Below are 16,037 nucleotides of genomic sequence, written 5' to 3'. Positions count from 1 at the left end.
GTGTATGGTAAATGTTACATAAGACACAGGACTACAAGGTGTAGGAGTCACAGGTCATCTCTACTAGTAGAGATTATAGTTTAAGTGTTCTTGGTCTGGAGAAGCACACACTGAGAATTTTTAAATGTAACACCATGGTTGGGGGTTCTCTTTAATAATAAGAATTGATTTCTATCCAATAGAACCCTTTTTGCAACATTAGGATTATTAGGAAAGACTGGGGGCAGAAACAGCACAGACCTGTTTCCATTATATGCTCTTTGTGATACGTAGGGTACACGTGCTTTGCAGCAGGCACATTGACACTCTGTGATACTTTCTGAGGAGTCAAAACTTGCACCAAAGAAAAAAACAATCCCTGCAGCATGCCCATCAGTCACCGGAGTTGTCTGGACACTTTTATGGTTGCCGTAAAATTGCTGGAGGCCAGGGACGCCGCAACAGGTGCTTTTAAAACCATAATGTACTTGAAAACACACAGGCCCATCCGCCCCCACCCCAAAGGTCAGTGCATTGGTGCGGAGGCACCAACCACACCGCCCTAGGACCTGCCCTGCTCACAATCACCGCAACCTGAGAAGTGCAAGTGTCCGAGGGTCACACACAAGATCCCCAGCTCCTGGAGTAAGACAAGTGTCCGAGAGTCACACAAGACCCCGAGCCCCTTGGAGTAAGACAAGTGTACGAGGGTCACACACAAGACCCCAGGCTCCTGGAGTAAGACAAGTGTTCGAGGGTCACACAAAACCCCGAGTCCTGGAGTAAGACAAGTGTCCGAGGGTCACACAAGACCCCGAGCTCCTGGAGTAAGACAAGTGTGTGCAGGTGGCACTGACAGGACAGGTGTGACCGACCTTACCATGCACTCTGAGCTGTGCTGTGGCCTTCTGTATCTCCCCCGGGGACACGCTCATTTCCACGGTGTAGTTTCCTGTGTGATTCGTCAGCACATCTGTGATCCACATAGACCCATCCAGGAGCAGTGACTCTCGGCCGGTGGATTGAGGGCCATAGAATGGAGTGGTGTTGCCAAAGAGATCGAGGATAACGCCATATCCGCTCCTGGACCAGATCACATATCCTAAACGTCCCACGTACCGCACTGACAGGGTGATGTTATCTCCCACCGCCGCGGTAACCACATCTGGAGTGATTGACAGCTGTGCACTGGAACAATGATGTCACCCAGACTGACGTCACCCAGGCTGAAAGAACACAATGAAGAGAAACAACATTAGAGGCGCAGCGGCTGAACCCCAAAAACAACAGACACCAGTGAGTGCGGAGAGACAAAGTCAACAGTAACTAGATGAACGGATTACACAAAAGCATCACAATATCAGCGCAGAGCTACAACTTCTACACTTGAAGTCCTATATAATTTATTTTTAATAAATATGCAATTATCTCAACTCATTCGAGAAAAAACTACTTGATAAAATATACATAATTATTCCCCCAGTTAATACCATAATCCTATTCCCGGGTTAACGTATAATACAAAATCTAAACAACAGTTTAATCAAGCTCCCAAAAACTCAGCCTATGCCCTGCTCACACAGAGAGTGTGATGTAAACAAGGGTCTTGTCTCTTCAGCCTACTCGCTGTTAACTCAGTAACCTTGACCAGTCTCCACAAACCTTGGCAGCATCACTGACCCCGAGACCACTAATGTCCATTAACACCTTTCCTGCGGCTGCGATTTTGCGGCAGTGCGGCACTTCCGTGAGACCCTTGCTTCAGATGCAAGGTGAGCTTTGACACTGGACACCTGGTGACACCCAAGTTGTTGATTTGTTGGGGTATGGGCGTCTGATAAATGTCGGTGTGCCCGGTTGGGTAGAAGGAATTGTTGGGTTGTTGGGACGCATAAGGCACACGGAGTTCCTCACACTTGTTCTACCACTGGTCACACACCGATGTCTGCATAATGTTGGGCCTTGCTTTGATGTGTTTGTGGCCCATGGCTTTCTGCTGGGCCATACTAAAATACCCAGGAGACACACTATATTACCTCGCAAACCCTCTGTGACATGATCCTCACCTAGAATGTCATGAGGATGCACTTTGTCATAAATGACACCTGATACACTATTACTTGGTACTGAGGGGGGTGGACATCGCATTCCTCCAGGAAACTCTTTTGCAGGGAGATACTCATATAGATCTGTGCAGGGGTTCACTTCCTCTGCGAGTCCCAGCTCATTGACAATAAAGGGCAATGCGTACTGCAAACATCTAGAGCCTGAGTTGAATAACCTGGAGACGAGGATGCAAATCTTAGAGGTTGCATCTCTGCTAGACTCCCCCTGTCTTCCAGAACTCCTCAGTGTGAGCATCAAGCAATCAAACAACGTTTATAAAGCGCAGCTACTCACCCGTTAGGGTCTCCGGGTGCTAGGGGGGGAGTGTAGCATGTGGCGGGGAGGTGGATTAAAAAAGCCAAGTCTTCGGTTCTTTCGTGAAGCTGGGGAGGGAGGTGGTTTGTCTGATGTGGATGGGCAGGGCGTTCCAGGCGTTGGCTGCTAGGTAGGAGAAGGAGCGTCCTCTTGTTCTGGTTTTCCTGATGCGAGGTACTTCTGCAAGAGAGAGCTGGGCTGACTTTAGGGCCCTGTGGGGTACATGGTGGCTTAGTCGCTGGTTTAGATAGGCTGGTCCGGTGTTGTGGAGGACTTTGTGTGCATGGGTGAGGATCTTGAAACTGATTATTTTCTCTATGGGGAGCCAGTGCAGTGCATGTAAGTGTTGCAAAACGTGGCAGTGTCGTAGGAGGTTGAGGATCAGTCTGGCGGTGGCGTTCTGGATGTTTTGCAATTTGCTGGTGAGTTTTTAGTTGATTCTGGTGTAGAGTGCATTGCCGTTGTCCAGTCTGCTGGTGATGAGGGTGTGTGTGTCTGTCTTTCTATGTTCGAGGGATAGCCATTTAAGGTCTTGTGTAGGAGGCAGAGGGCGCGGAAGCAGGTGGAGGTGACTACGTTGATCTGATGGTTCATGCTGAGGTCGAGGTCCAGGATGATTCCATGGTTGCGGGCTTGGTTGGAGGGTGTTGGTGGGTTTCCGAGAGTGGGAGGCTACCAGGAGTTGCTCCATGCGTTTGGTTCAGGACCCATGATGAGCACTTCTGTCTTGTCTGTTTTGAGTTGAAGGCAGCTGTCTCTCATCCAGTCGGCGACTGCTTTCATGCCTTCGTGGAAGTTGTGTCTGGCCTTGTCGAGTTCATTGGAGAGGGAGAGAATGAGTTGGGAGTCATTGGCTTAGGAGACGATGTTTATTCCATAGCTTTTGACGATGGTGACTAGCGGGACATGTAGACGTTGAACCGCATGAAGCTGAGGGAGGATCCCTGGGGCATTCCCCAGGTGGTGGGTTTGGGATCGGCGAGGAAGGGGGTGGGTCTCACTCATTGCAACTCACTAGGACAACAATATGTCATCTGGACATTTTCTTCAACAAAGAACATGTATCTAGAGGACATGCGGGGAAGGCATGTTTGGGAGGATGTTGCCATGACTCGTCTCCACAGAGCGCTAGTTAGCAGTCACAAACACACTCCGGACAGCAGACGATATGTTGCCACATACTCAATCCAACATTAACCGCGAGGTTGTGCGCTACTACACAACCTTGTGTGGGGCCCGGGCCTTGCCATGGAGAATATGATTTAGGGGTTCCTGGCCGGGGTGACCTTGCTTCACCACTCAGATGCAGCCCAGTGGGACATTGGCCAATTGACTTCAGAGCCTGAGATCAGGGGAGTCATTAAGTAATTAGCATTAGGGAAGTCCCCTGGGGTGGATGGACTGGCTGGGTAATTTTACTATGTGTTCTGCTCAGCGCTGGTACCCCAACCGGTGACTCTATATAACGTGGTGTGGGAGGCGGGTGCATTAACACCAACCTGTTGAGAAGCACTGTTGATTGCTTTGTTGAAGCCAGAAAAAGACCCCATGGACACCTCTTCATATTGCCCCGTGTTAATGCTCACATTAGATTACAAAATCCTTAACAAAGTCCTGGCTACCCGCCTACAACCCCATTTATACTTCCTGATCCACGAGGATCAGAATGGCGTTATTCTGCTTCACAACACCTCTCTTAACATCCAGCGCACGTACAGAGTGTTGCAGGAGATACAGCCCCAAAGGCAGTGGTACTGTCAGTGGGCTTGTGTAAGGCCTTTGATACCTTACAGGGGAGAAACGTGCACAAAATTATGACCTGCATGAACATGTGAGCCAAATGGGTAACACTGCTCTACAAGGGAGCCTGACACTGGGTAAAAACAAGGCAAACATCTCGTACCCCATCGAGATTCACACAGGCACGAGACACTGGGTCTGTGGTTAGAGCTGGTCACTCTTCTGCAGAAAACGTCTGCGTGGGTTTATTTCGCCGTCAAAGTCAGTTCCTCTTCTCTAGCAGGAAATGGTCACCATGTCTTCGATATGTTTTAACTTTGCAAGCCTGCTACCTCAGACAGGACATGGAGACACTGTATCCAGATCCTGCTGTTTGCAGTGGCCGTAGAGCTGTTTTCTGGCGCAGTTTGGCAGCAGGGGAGGGGCCTATGTACATGGCTTCATGACGTGGAACATGACATCTCGTTATACATGGGTGACATGCTCCTATTCTTCTGCATGTCTGCACAAGGGGGTGCCCTGACGGGTCTCAATGCTCAAATGTCTGGGAGAAGCGACGGGCTTATGTACCAGCCGGGAGAAGTACTGTGTCTTCCCAGTTAGGGAGATCACAACAGTCCCAACCGTAGGGATCCACGAGATCACTGCAGTCCCATCCAAGGGGATCCACCTGATCACTGCATCCCCGTATAAAGGGATCCATGAGAACCCCAGATCCCCATATGAGGGGATCCATGAGATCACCACAGTCCCACCCGAGGGGATCCATGACATCACAGCAGCACAACACGAGGGGATCCATGAGAACGCCTCAGTCCCACCTGAGGGGATCCACGAGATCACCACAGTCCCACCAGCAGGGATCCATGAGATCACCAGAGTCTCACACAAGAGGATCCACCTGATCACTGCATCCCCATATAAAGGGATCCATGAGATCCCCAGATCCCCGTACGAGGGGATCCACGAGATCACCACAGTCCCACCCGAGGGGATCCATGACATCACAGCAGCACAACACGAGGGGACCCATGAGAACGCCTCAGTCCCACCTGAGGGGATCCACGAGATCACCACAGTCCCACCTGTGGTGATCCACAAGATCACCACAGTCCCATATTAGGAGATCCATGAGATCACTGCAGCACCATATGAGGGGATCCACAAGATCACCCCAGTCCCACCTGCAGGGATCCACTCAATCACTGCAGTACCATACGAGGGGATCCGTGAGATCACCACAGTCCCACCCGAGGGACTCTACGAGATCACCATAGTTCCACCGGAGAGGATCCAGGAGATCACCACAGCCCCATATGAGGGAATCCACAAGATCACCACAGTCCCACCTGCAGGGATCCTCTTAATCACTGAAGTCCCATACGAGGGGATCCATAAGATCACCACAGTTCCACCCGAGGGACTCTACTAGATCACCATAGTTCCACTGAAGAGGATCCCAGAGATCACCACAGTCCCACATGAGAGGATTCATGAGATCACCTCAGTCCCGCCTGAGGGGATCCACGAAATCACCACAGTCCCACCTGTGGTGATCCACAAGATCACCACAGTCCCATATGAGGAGATGCATGAGATCACTGCAGCACCATATGAGGGGATCCACAAGATTGCCACAGTCCCACCTGCAGGGATCCACTCGATCACTGCAGTACCATATGAGGGGATCCATGAGATCGCCACAGTCCCACCCGAGGGACTCTTCGAGATCACCATAGTTCCACCGGAGAGGATCCAGGAGATCACCGCAGCCCCATATGAGGGAATCCACAAGATCACCACAGTCCCACCTGCAGGGATCCTCTCAATCACTGAAGTCCCATACAAGGGGATCCATAAGATCACCACAGTTCCACCTGAGGGGATCCATGAGATCACCACAGCCCTCTACAAGGGGATCCTTGAGATCGCCACAGTCCCACCCGAGGAGATCCACGAGTTTGCTACAGTCCCACTCGAGGGGATCCACGTAATTAGCTGCCGTCGGAGCCCTGGGAGTTCCCTGATCTCGGGATCCGAGTTTTCTATACGGACACGCACAGAGGGAGGGTAATATTGGGGGTGCGCTCAGATCTCTACGAGCGAGAGTGGTATTCTGACGCGCACTGAGGCTCCCTTTTGATGGCGCGAGTATCGCTTATGTACATGATTATCCTGCCCAGACTAATGTATTACTTTGCAAATCCCCCTCTGGAAACCCCGGTCTTGGTTTTGTTCTTCAGACACCTTGTTGTGGTAATCGATTTGGGATGGCATTATCTCCGTGCATAGCTGCGCACTATTCAGCACCGACACTGGAAGGTGGACTGCCGGTCAATTACCTTGAGCTGTGCCACATAACAGCAGATACACCATTTGATTTGATTTGATTATTAGATTTGTAAAGCGCAACGAATGCCCGGAGACGTCTTGGCGTTCAGGACTCATGGAGCGTGTAGAGATAGTATGCAAATAGAATTAGAAGTCGGATTGAGATAGCCATGTTTTTACTTCTTTCCTGAATGCTTTCAGATTTGGACTATTTTTAATTGTAAGCGGAAGAAGATTCCAGGACTTGGCAGATCCCAACAAGAAGCTCCTTCCTCCCCATCGTGCCTGCTTGAACCTGGGGATTTGCAAATGTTTATGCTGTGCAGATCTGAGGCTCCTAGATGGCACAGAGTATTTTATGCGCGAAGTCAGGTACGAGGGGCCCTTTCCATGGAGTGCTTTGAACGTAATACACAATGACTTAAAGATAATTCTCTTCTTAACCGGGAGCCAGTGCAATGCTCCTAGCTGCTGAGAGACTGATTCGTGTTTGGGGATATCCAAGATCAATCTTGCTACTGCATTCCGCAGACGTTGCAGCTTTCTCAAGAATTGAGTTTGAATCCCCAAATAAAGTGCATTACCATAATCCAATCTGGAAATCACCAATGTTTTTAAAGCCTCCGGGAGAACGAAGGGGCGAATTTTCCGAATCATTTTAAGGATTGCCCAGAAACTGGAGGTAAGACAATTGATTTGACTGTCAAAGGTCAGCCTACAGTCAAACGTGATCCCAAGATTTTTTGCCTATGAGACGGGTGTTGGGCACTCCCCCAGCTCTGCAGGCCACCATTTCAAAGACCAGGCTAAAGGATTGGCACCCAAAAGTAATGCTTCGATCTTACTGCCGTTAAGTTTAAGACAGTTGGATTGCATCCAAGAGTTGACATGGGACATGCAGTTGTTAAAGCGGTCGGCAACCTTCTCTTCATTATTAGTTATTGACATGACTACCTGTGTTTCATCCGCATAAGATATTACAGAGAACCCAAACTGTCTAATCAGAGTGGCCAGAGGGGTCACGTAAGCATTAAACAACGTAGGACTCAAAGACGAGCCCTGCGATACTCCGCATTGCAGATTAAAAGTTTGGGAGCTGGATTCACCTAATTTGACTCGAAAGGATCTCTCCGTGAGGTATGATGTTACTAGAGTCGTAGCAGATTCTTGAACGCCCAGGTCGCACAGACTGGCGATTAAGATTTTATGATTGACGGTGTTGAAGGCCACCGATAGATCTAATAATATCAAGGCGGCCTTCCCGCCTCTCTCCAGTGATTTCCTTAGCTCCTCACTTGCAGCGATTAAAGCAGTTTCAGTTCTGTGTCCCTCTCTAAACCCGAATTGTGAATGGTCAAGCAGATTATTGGAGGAGATAAAGGCAGTGAGCTGTATATTAAGCAATTTCTCCAGAACCTTTGAGCAAAAAGGAATTCTGGAGATTGGCCGATAGTTATTAGGGTCGGCTGGATCTAGATGTTTTTTTTAGCAGAGATAGCACAGATGCTACCTTCCATGCTTCAGGAAACTTCTCGTGGAGTATTCTCCCTGAGAACAGGTCACTTAGTTGTTCACTTAGAATCTCTGGAAAGAGATAAAAAAGTTTTGGGGGACAAGGGTCAGACGGAGCCCCAGATTTGTACATATTATTGTTTTAGTGATCTGATCCATAGTAGTGTTTTCTCTATGGACCAGCTAAAATCTCAGTAGGGCGAGTGGACCGAAAAGCCAACGGGAGGGAAGACTGCCGAAAAAGCATCGCTAGGACTCGATCTGCCAATACCGAAATCAGGCCCTATATCCTTGTCAAACCCCATCTCTAACATAATGGGCCAGTGCTTGTCCTTGTTTACCTGATCGAAATCAGAACTCTGGTCCATGACTTTAGATGTAATGCTCCCAATTGGGACACATTACACTGTTTGAAGAAACGGTACGAGTTTGGGCATTGGTCCACTGACCCTCTACCTGTTGGAAAACCATACTGGATGTCAGAAAGAATATGATGATCATTGGCCCAGGTTGTCAGGCTAGTAAGGAACATGCTCCGCATCACCTGGACAGTTGAATAAACCAACAAGATGGGGAGATTACATCGAGGATCATCTTGCGCACCTTTTTTAAAAACAGGTATAATGACTGATTTAGAGCAAGAGGATGGTAAGCGATATCTGAAAGTGGTATTAATGTATATGGTTTGACTTAAATAAGTCCAGAGGTACACCTAGTGCTTTATTATTAGACAGACCAATGATAGCATTCTTAAACTCTACCCAGTTAACCCCTTTGGCGCTTTATGACGAGCTCAGCTTGGAGGGGGGCCGCGCGCTGCACCGCGGTACTCATGACGATCCCAGCTCGTCATAACTGCTACGGAACGCCTATGCGGGGTAAATCCCCTCCTGTGCGGGCGTTCCACAGGAGTGGGCAGAGTCATGACAAGCTCAGCTCGTCATGAGCACAGCTCCACTGTGCAGCATCACGAGCTGCGCTCGTCATGAGTACCGTGGTGCCGCGCGCGCCCCCCTCCCCCTCGCACTGTGGGGGAATTAGCCCCACAAGGTTAGGACAGGACTACAGGCTGAAGACAAAAGGGACAAAGATTCAGCTCTTGAGGAATTGGAGCTTGGGTCATCATAGATACCTTCAACATGGTTAACCAACACATCAGGAGTGATGCTGTGATAAAGAACCCAAAACAGAATTAAACAGAGGATAACTAACAAGCTCCCAATTATTGGTTCCATTCCCATCACTACATGCATCTACTAACTTGACCCACACCACCTATTTCAAAAACATTTTTAGAAACCTACTAACTCCTCCCACGCCTCATGTTTCAGAAATGTTTTCCTATGAAGTATGGCTAATTTGTAGTAAACACAACAAGCAGCTACCTTGGAACCAATCCTAGGAGTTTCTTTGAGAGTAGCCATGAGCTCCTAAGGGGTTTTCAAACATGAATGATCTATGTGGTTTTGTGGTTGATTTCTGAGTGATTTACATAAGATACTTCACAAATTTAATAATTTCATTAAAGGAAGAAATAATATGCTCATCCAACAAGCCACCATCGAAGCAAATATCCAGAGCATTATGGCAAGCACAATCGAGACTAAAAAGGAAACTGTCCATGTCAATATTCTTCCATCTGAGTCTCCGTCCCTGATTAAGGGTTGACACAGTCTTGTGCCACAAATAGTAGGTGCCATGCACAATCCTAATGAAATGAGGCAGTCAAATGGGTTGTGGTCACACCTGGAATCCCTGAGGACATTTAACTTAACCCCTTGCCTGCGGGGCTAATTCCCCCGCTGTGCTAGGGGGTGGGGTGGGGGGCGCACAGCGCCCCGGTGCTCATGACGAGCTCAGCTCTTCATGAGCCACGGTGGCCGTGTGCTCATGACGAGCTGAGCTCGTCACGGCCACACCCGTTTCTTTAGAACACTCAGCACAGCAGGGGAATTAGCCCCACGTGCGAGCGTTAGAGCCGTTATGACGAGCTCAGCTCGTCATGAGCACACGGCCACCGTGGCTCATGACGAGCTGAGCTCGTCATGAGCATGGGAGGGGTTAAGTAAGAATGAAACTATAAAAGATGAGACAATGTACTGTAAGAAGGTAAGCATTGAGGGGCACCTTTATGAGCTGTTTTGCTTAACATTTTCACCACGCAACATGGTGCATGCGCGACGCAAACTTTACATGTGATTTATGAAGCCACCCAAGGCCACTTTGCATGGCCTTGGGTGGCTCAATACATCTGCAGTAAAGCAACACAGCGCGAATCCCTGGGTTGCCTTACTCTGCACAAGGAAAGCATTCTATGGGCTTTGAGTGGGTTTTAAGGTTTTTGACTTGGGAATGCACCAAAAACATATGCCTTCTATTATCTTTAGTTCTCCTGTTACTTCCTCTTTTTATGTCTGCCACAATCTGCTGCGCACATACACAGAGGAATATGCCTCTCAAGGTTGCTTTTGTGCAGGAAGATGCCCCTATCTGCACAAAAACAATCCTGCATGCAATGGAGGCACCCTTGCACCATGCTGCCAGGATGTCTCTATAGGGTCAAGGTTGCAAACGGGTGCCAGCGCAGGGTAAAAGGCAGGAATACGCTGTATTCTTTTAAATATGGGACATTCCTGCCCTTTCTCTGTCACGCAGAGCAGGAAGGTGACTCGCTGCATTGCACTGCGTGACAATATCATAATAATGCCCCTGAATGTTGAGAGTGCAAAGCTGAGGGAAACAAAAGGTCAGGATTTAAAAGGTAACAGAGTGCCTAGGGTTGTCTGCAGTTATAAGACTTAGGGGCATAAGTATCAAGCCCTTTTCCCGTTCGCAAACGGGCCGATTCTCAGAATCAGCCTGTTTGCGAAAGGGGAAAAGGCCTTTTGGGATGTATCATCTCAACAGGGCATCAAAAATTAGAGAAGCGCCCATTTAAGGAATTGCAAATTGTGATTCCATAAATGCAATGTAGAAAGCACCCAAGTTGTGTGAATTGGGGGTAAAGCTGACAGTTGGTGGTAATTTGCGAATTCTTTGAAAAAAAGCACTTTTTGTTTGCTTGTTTCAAAGTGCCATGTGCCACACATACATGCCCTTAGGGCGTGTATGTGCACCACATAGGCACACATACATATTTCAGGGGTGCAACAGGGTGTCCTTTTGGCACCCTGGCTACCTTGAAATTGCATTCTCAATTTGCAATTCTCTAATTGCGAATCGCAAATTGAGAATGTCTTCCCATTCATTCCTATGGGCCTCCTGGCCCAAAGAAATGAATGGGAAGGTATTCCTTAATTGCGATTCACAATTTGCAATTAAGGAATCCCAAGGAATCGCAAAATACTTTCAAATATTTTATTACATTCCGTTTTGTGATTCTCAAATAGCGATTCTCTGAATCTAAATTCTGAGAATCGCAATAACAGTATTTGATACATATGCCCCTTTATTATTACACAAAGGGCCCCTGCTTAGCAGCATTATATGACAAGTTGAGAAAGAAAATAAAAAGATTATAAACCCATGCCTTGCAGTTTGCAAGCAGCTTGTTGATGATGCTTTATAGTTTACTGTGCTATACTAGAAGGATTATAATATATGAATAGCAGGGAATAAAATATTCTGTGTCAAAAGCAATAAACCACCTGCCTATCTACATACAATACAAACGTGTGATATGCATGTTATACAATGTGCTCTGCAGTAGATACATTAACCCTCTGTGCAAGATTATGAGTCAAAACTGTAACTGGTTTAACAGAAGCTTCTCCAGCAACTGCATTAACCACTAGAGTTACAGTTATTATAATCCCCTGATATTTTCTAGGCATGCCAGGACCTCTGCAGAGGTTGCCTCAACCCCATAAGATATTTTAAAATGCAGCCTTTGTGACCAATTAAGCCAGAACAGACTTACTGTCACATGTGTCCAAGTTCTTTGCAGCAGAGTTTTAAAAAAGTAAAAGCATAACTTGACTGCCAGTCACTGATTTTCATGACTCTGTTCCTCACGACTGCCCCCCCCTTTCTGACCACCAATGTATGGGATTCCAGAATATTTTTGTTCTAATTTGAGCACTGAAAATCAAACATCAGTGAGGTTTTTGTAGTGGTTTCATGGTGAATTGGCATTATAAAATCAGCATCCACAAGATAACAGCCTAACAGTACCATTCATTCCCCTGACTCATCACATTCTATCACCATATGTAAACAGTAGGACTTGGAAGGGTTCACACTTGTATTTGTGTTTCTGTCCAGCTTCTAATTTCCATACAGCTTTAAAAAAAGACTTTGTGGCTGCTTTGCACTTGTTTTATTGACTGGCCCCAGAATATTGCAATATAGCAGAAGGGATGTATGACATTACAACGCATGCTTTTACATTGCATGCTTTTACAACGCGGTTTTTACAACGCATACCATTACAACGCATAGTGCTTTTAGGCGCTGGATAGTGAATTGTTCAATTTACTATTCCAACTCCAGTCCCCGTGGATAGTAGGGAAGGTGTTGGATAGTACATTAAACACATTCCCTATCCTAGAGCGCCCCCCAGCGCAATGCGTTGTAATGGTTTGCGTTGTAAAAGTTGCGTCGTAAAGGCACTGCGTGGTAAAAGTTGCGTTGTAAAGGTTGTTTACCTAGCAGAAGGGGCATCTGTGAAAAGAGGTGGGCGAGCCAACAAAATTAACAGGAAGGGCTAAGCCAGAGCTGAGTCAAGAGCCCGTGCACAAGCCGAGCCTTGAGAATAACTGGAATATAATCATTCAACAAACATCATGTTAGAATATGATTTGATTTCCTTCAAAATTCTTTATTTTTTATTTATTTGTTTGAAGGGTTTTATATAGCCCTGGCTAGACACGGAGGTATCAGAGCGATTTACATGAGTATCAGACCATAGTTACAGGTTACATTGGTACAAAGGTTACACAGTTATTACAGCATAGCTACATAGTTACACGTTAGGTCGGGACAAGCCATAAGGACTATATACGTAAGGGAAAAAGCAGGCAAGGGGAGAGATTCATTGGAGAGGGGGTAGGAGAAGGGGAAGCAGACTGCGAATGAAGATGATATTCCAATAACTCGAGTCAAAGGGAGAATCAGTTCCATCACCACAGAGGTTCAGGAAGGGTCATCTAACAATTATTTACTGAACATGGGTTATATACATTTTATCTTGTACATAGGACGTAGGAAGGAACGCTCGAGGCAGAGCAGAGAAAGAAAGAGATAAGAACATGTGGGTGTACACTTTGATGAGTCATAGGTAGGTGATAGGTAGGTGTCATAGGTGGGTGGGTACTTAGAGGAGAAGTTTGGATAGCTAGCTGGAACTATGCCCTAATTGTGCAACTTTGAGCATGACGTGCAATTGACGTGTAACTGGGAGGAAGCTGACTTTCAACCTAGTAGAGAGATCTCTTGTGTCAAGGCGACCAGCACATCTAGTACAACTGATATCTAGAGTCAGGGGATGTATTATCTGATTATTCGTTCATTGCATGAGCTTTCTATGGATGCAAGCACTGTAATCCACTTAAACAGAGACAGAATGGCTGGGCCCTATCTATGCAGATGGGTTCTGTGTACCTTCTTCACCAGACTGTAATGTGATTCTGTAAAGCAACAGATAACTGTTATTCCTAATACTGTCTTGGCAGGCCTCTTGCTAGGCTTCTTGCGGCTTACAGTGTGTCAGGAGTCATGAAATGCAAATACATGGGCCTTATGCTACCTTAACGTTTGGGAGACTTTGATGACTGGCATTTCTAATGCAGGACATGAATGCAGAGGCCTAGTGATTCAGGCCACTACAAGGAAATATGCATGGATGACATGCACACACATGTAACATAGGGTATACGTAGGGGGCATCTTGGTCAGGCAAAATTTCATTTTCCTCATTCCCTTCTTGTCCCCTACGTAACCCTTTAGGATACATCTATATTCATGAGACCGTATAGTTCATCATACAGAATCATTTGTTCATCTTTAACTCTTTGTTTACGTGGATGGGGAATACAGGCAGTAGCACACAGGCCGCAAATCGCCGGGCCACACTGCAGACAGAGACAGCAACCAAATACCATAAGTAGGGCCATTCCTAGGAAGGACATGACCTTCCATCCCCAAGCTGATATTATACCCCAGAACCAACTGGACCAAGTCCATGTGCCTGGGTCTTGATGTATGGCATGAGCAATTTTGTGGAGCCTTGTTATTGCTTCGTACACAGATGGTGCATTATCTGGGATGAAAATGCAACAACTAGATCGGATGACTCTACAAGCTCCGCCCCTATCCGCCAAGATGACGTCTAGAACGAGGCAGTTTTGAAGAACGACAAGTCTAATAGCAGACTGTTCCTGGGTCAAGTTCGCTAGGGCAGATGCAGTTATATTTACAACTGTTTCAAGAGTCCTTGTTAACCTGCGTATCAGTTTACTGTTTTGGACGGGACCTATGAAGAAAAAGAATCCTTTGTTGAAATCTGTATATTGCTCCCAAGTTGTTTCAGTCTGATCGATCCCTGCGGAATCTGTCTCTCTCTTTTGTCTAACATGTTCTAGTCGTGAATCTCTATGATAATTGGATGGGGCTAGAAAAACGGGTGGCAATAAGAATGCTATATAACAAGTCCCACCCCAGTCTAAGGGCAGATGTACATAGGCTGTCTGACCACAAATGAAATAGGTATGGCGTGATGTTTTGAAAGAAGAAAGTCCTTTATCATTAAACTCCACTACAGTGTTACACTCGCTGTGTCCCATAAGTACTGAGCCTTTCTTACTAACACATAAATCACCTTTAGCTGGCAGGACTGATATAAACGGTGGACCTGTGTTTTGCTTGGGCTGAACATTTAACATTATAAAATTAACGGATGCATTTCCCTGTTCGTACTCTTCATTCTCTAAATCGGTTCCCTTTCTTTGGGGGAATCCGTCTTTGTCTGGAAAGCATGCTTCATTCATTACTTTATTCAGGTTTCCATATATCCAGCCACCTGGATAAGCTATGTACCTTCTATCTATTGAGGTCATTAGAGCAAACCATGCTCCACATGAACCATTGTGTGAGAACGGTAAAGGGTAGAAGGGCAGAACTCCCTTCGTTTCTTGATAAGGAGGCAGTTGGCCACATACCCAGCAATCAGTCGCATTGCTGGTCTGGTGAGAATGGTGTAAAATACGAATGAAAGTATTGTTACGTAGTGCTAGTCGATATGACAATTCATGAGGTGGCAGTTCACTAAATGTATGCTCTGCGGTGCTATTACTAGAAGAATGTATATGTGAGGAAACGGGAAAGAAAACATGTAGCAATAAACTGATACCAATTATAACAATGCACAGAATAAAAAGAATGATCAAGGTAACTATACATCTACTGCGTAATATCTTGCAGTATTTCTCCTTCTTATCTCTCTTCTTGCTATTCTCATATGTGATCTTATACATGTCAGAAATCAAGTCTAACCGATTCACCACCGGGTGGGCTTAAACAATCAAACTACGTCTGACTTACTAGATCGCAACTTAAACCTATACTCCTGCTGTGGAGTCTTTTCTAGCAAAGGTCAGTGTTCTTCATAAAAGTTCCAAAGTTCCAAAGTTCCAAATAGTCCAAAGTATCTTTTGTAGTGATGAAGGTGAGTTCGGCCTTTACGTCCTTCCACCAACTTCGGCGTCTTCCAACGTGGCTCAAGTGGACTTGAACGATCAAAATTCCAGATGCATACAAAATTCTCGGGGACAATGGCGTGTTCCTTGACCTGGGTGTTGTCAGGGAAGGCAGCAGCAACCTGTGAACAACAAGAGAGTAGTGTAGACATCAAGGAAGCCAGGTAATCTGTCAGCATGTTACTGTCAACATCAGGTATTTTCTTTGGCATAGGCGTACCTCACATATTTGGCGGTCTACCGAAAACTACTTCATAAGGAGATAGGCCTGTTCTGGAATGAGCTACCATACGCATGTAAAAGAGGGCAACCGGCAAGGCCACCATCCAATCCACGCCTGTTTCTGCACAGATCTTAGCA

At 46.6% G+C, this 16,037-nt stretch overlaps 1 protein-coding gene across 2 annotated transcripts in view; it reads right to left on the bottom strand.

Annotated features, from left to right (window-relative positions):
- Window positions 1–877: 877 nt before the first annotated feature.
- The window catches only part of LOC144755679 (uncharacterized), a 274,169-nt gene continuing 259,009 nt past the window's right edge, over window positions 878–16,037 (bottom strand). For both annotated transcript variants that reach the window (XR_013594952.1, XM_078644850.1), the window contains one exon: window positions 878–1,205. Coding sequence is in view for 1 of the 2 variants with exons in the window: in XM_078644850.1 (XP_078500976.1) it covers window positions 1,117–1,205 (89 nt within the window). In the remaining variant the exon portion in view is untranslated. The remainder of the gene's footprint in view (window positions 1,206–16,037) is intronic.

Source organism: Lissotriton helveticus, chromosome 5_1 (genome assembly GCF_964261635.1).
Source record: "Lissotriton helveticus chromosome 5_1, aLisHel1.1, whole genome shotgun sequence".
Lineage (NCBI taxonomy): Eukaryota > Metazoa > Chordata > Amphibia > Caudata > Salamandridae > Lissotriton > Lissotriton helveticus.
This window is presented reverse-complemented; position numbering and strand designations above follow the sequence as displayed.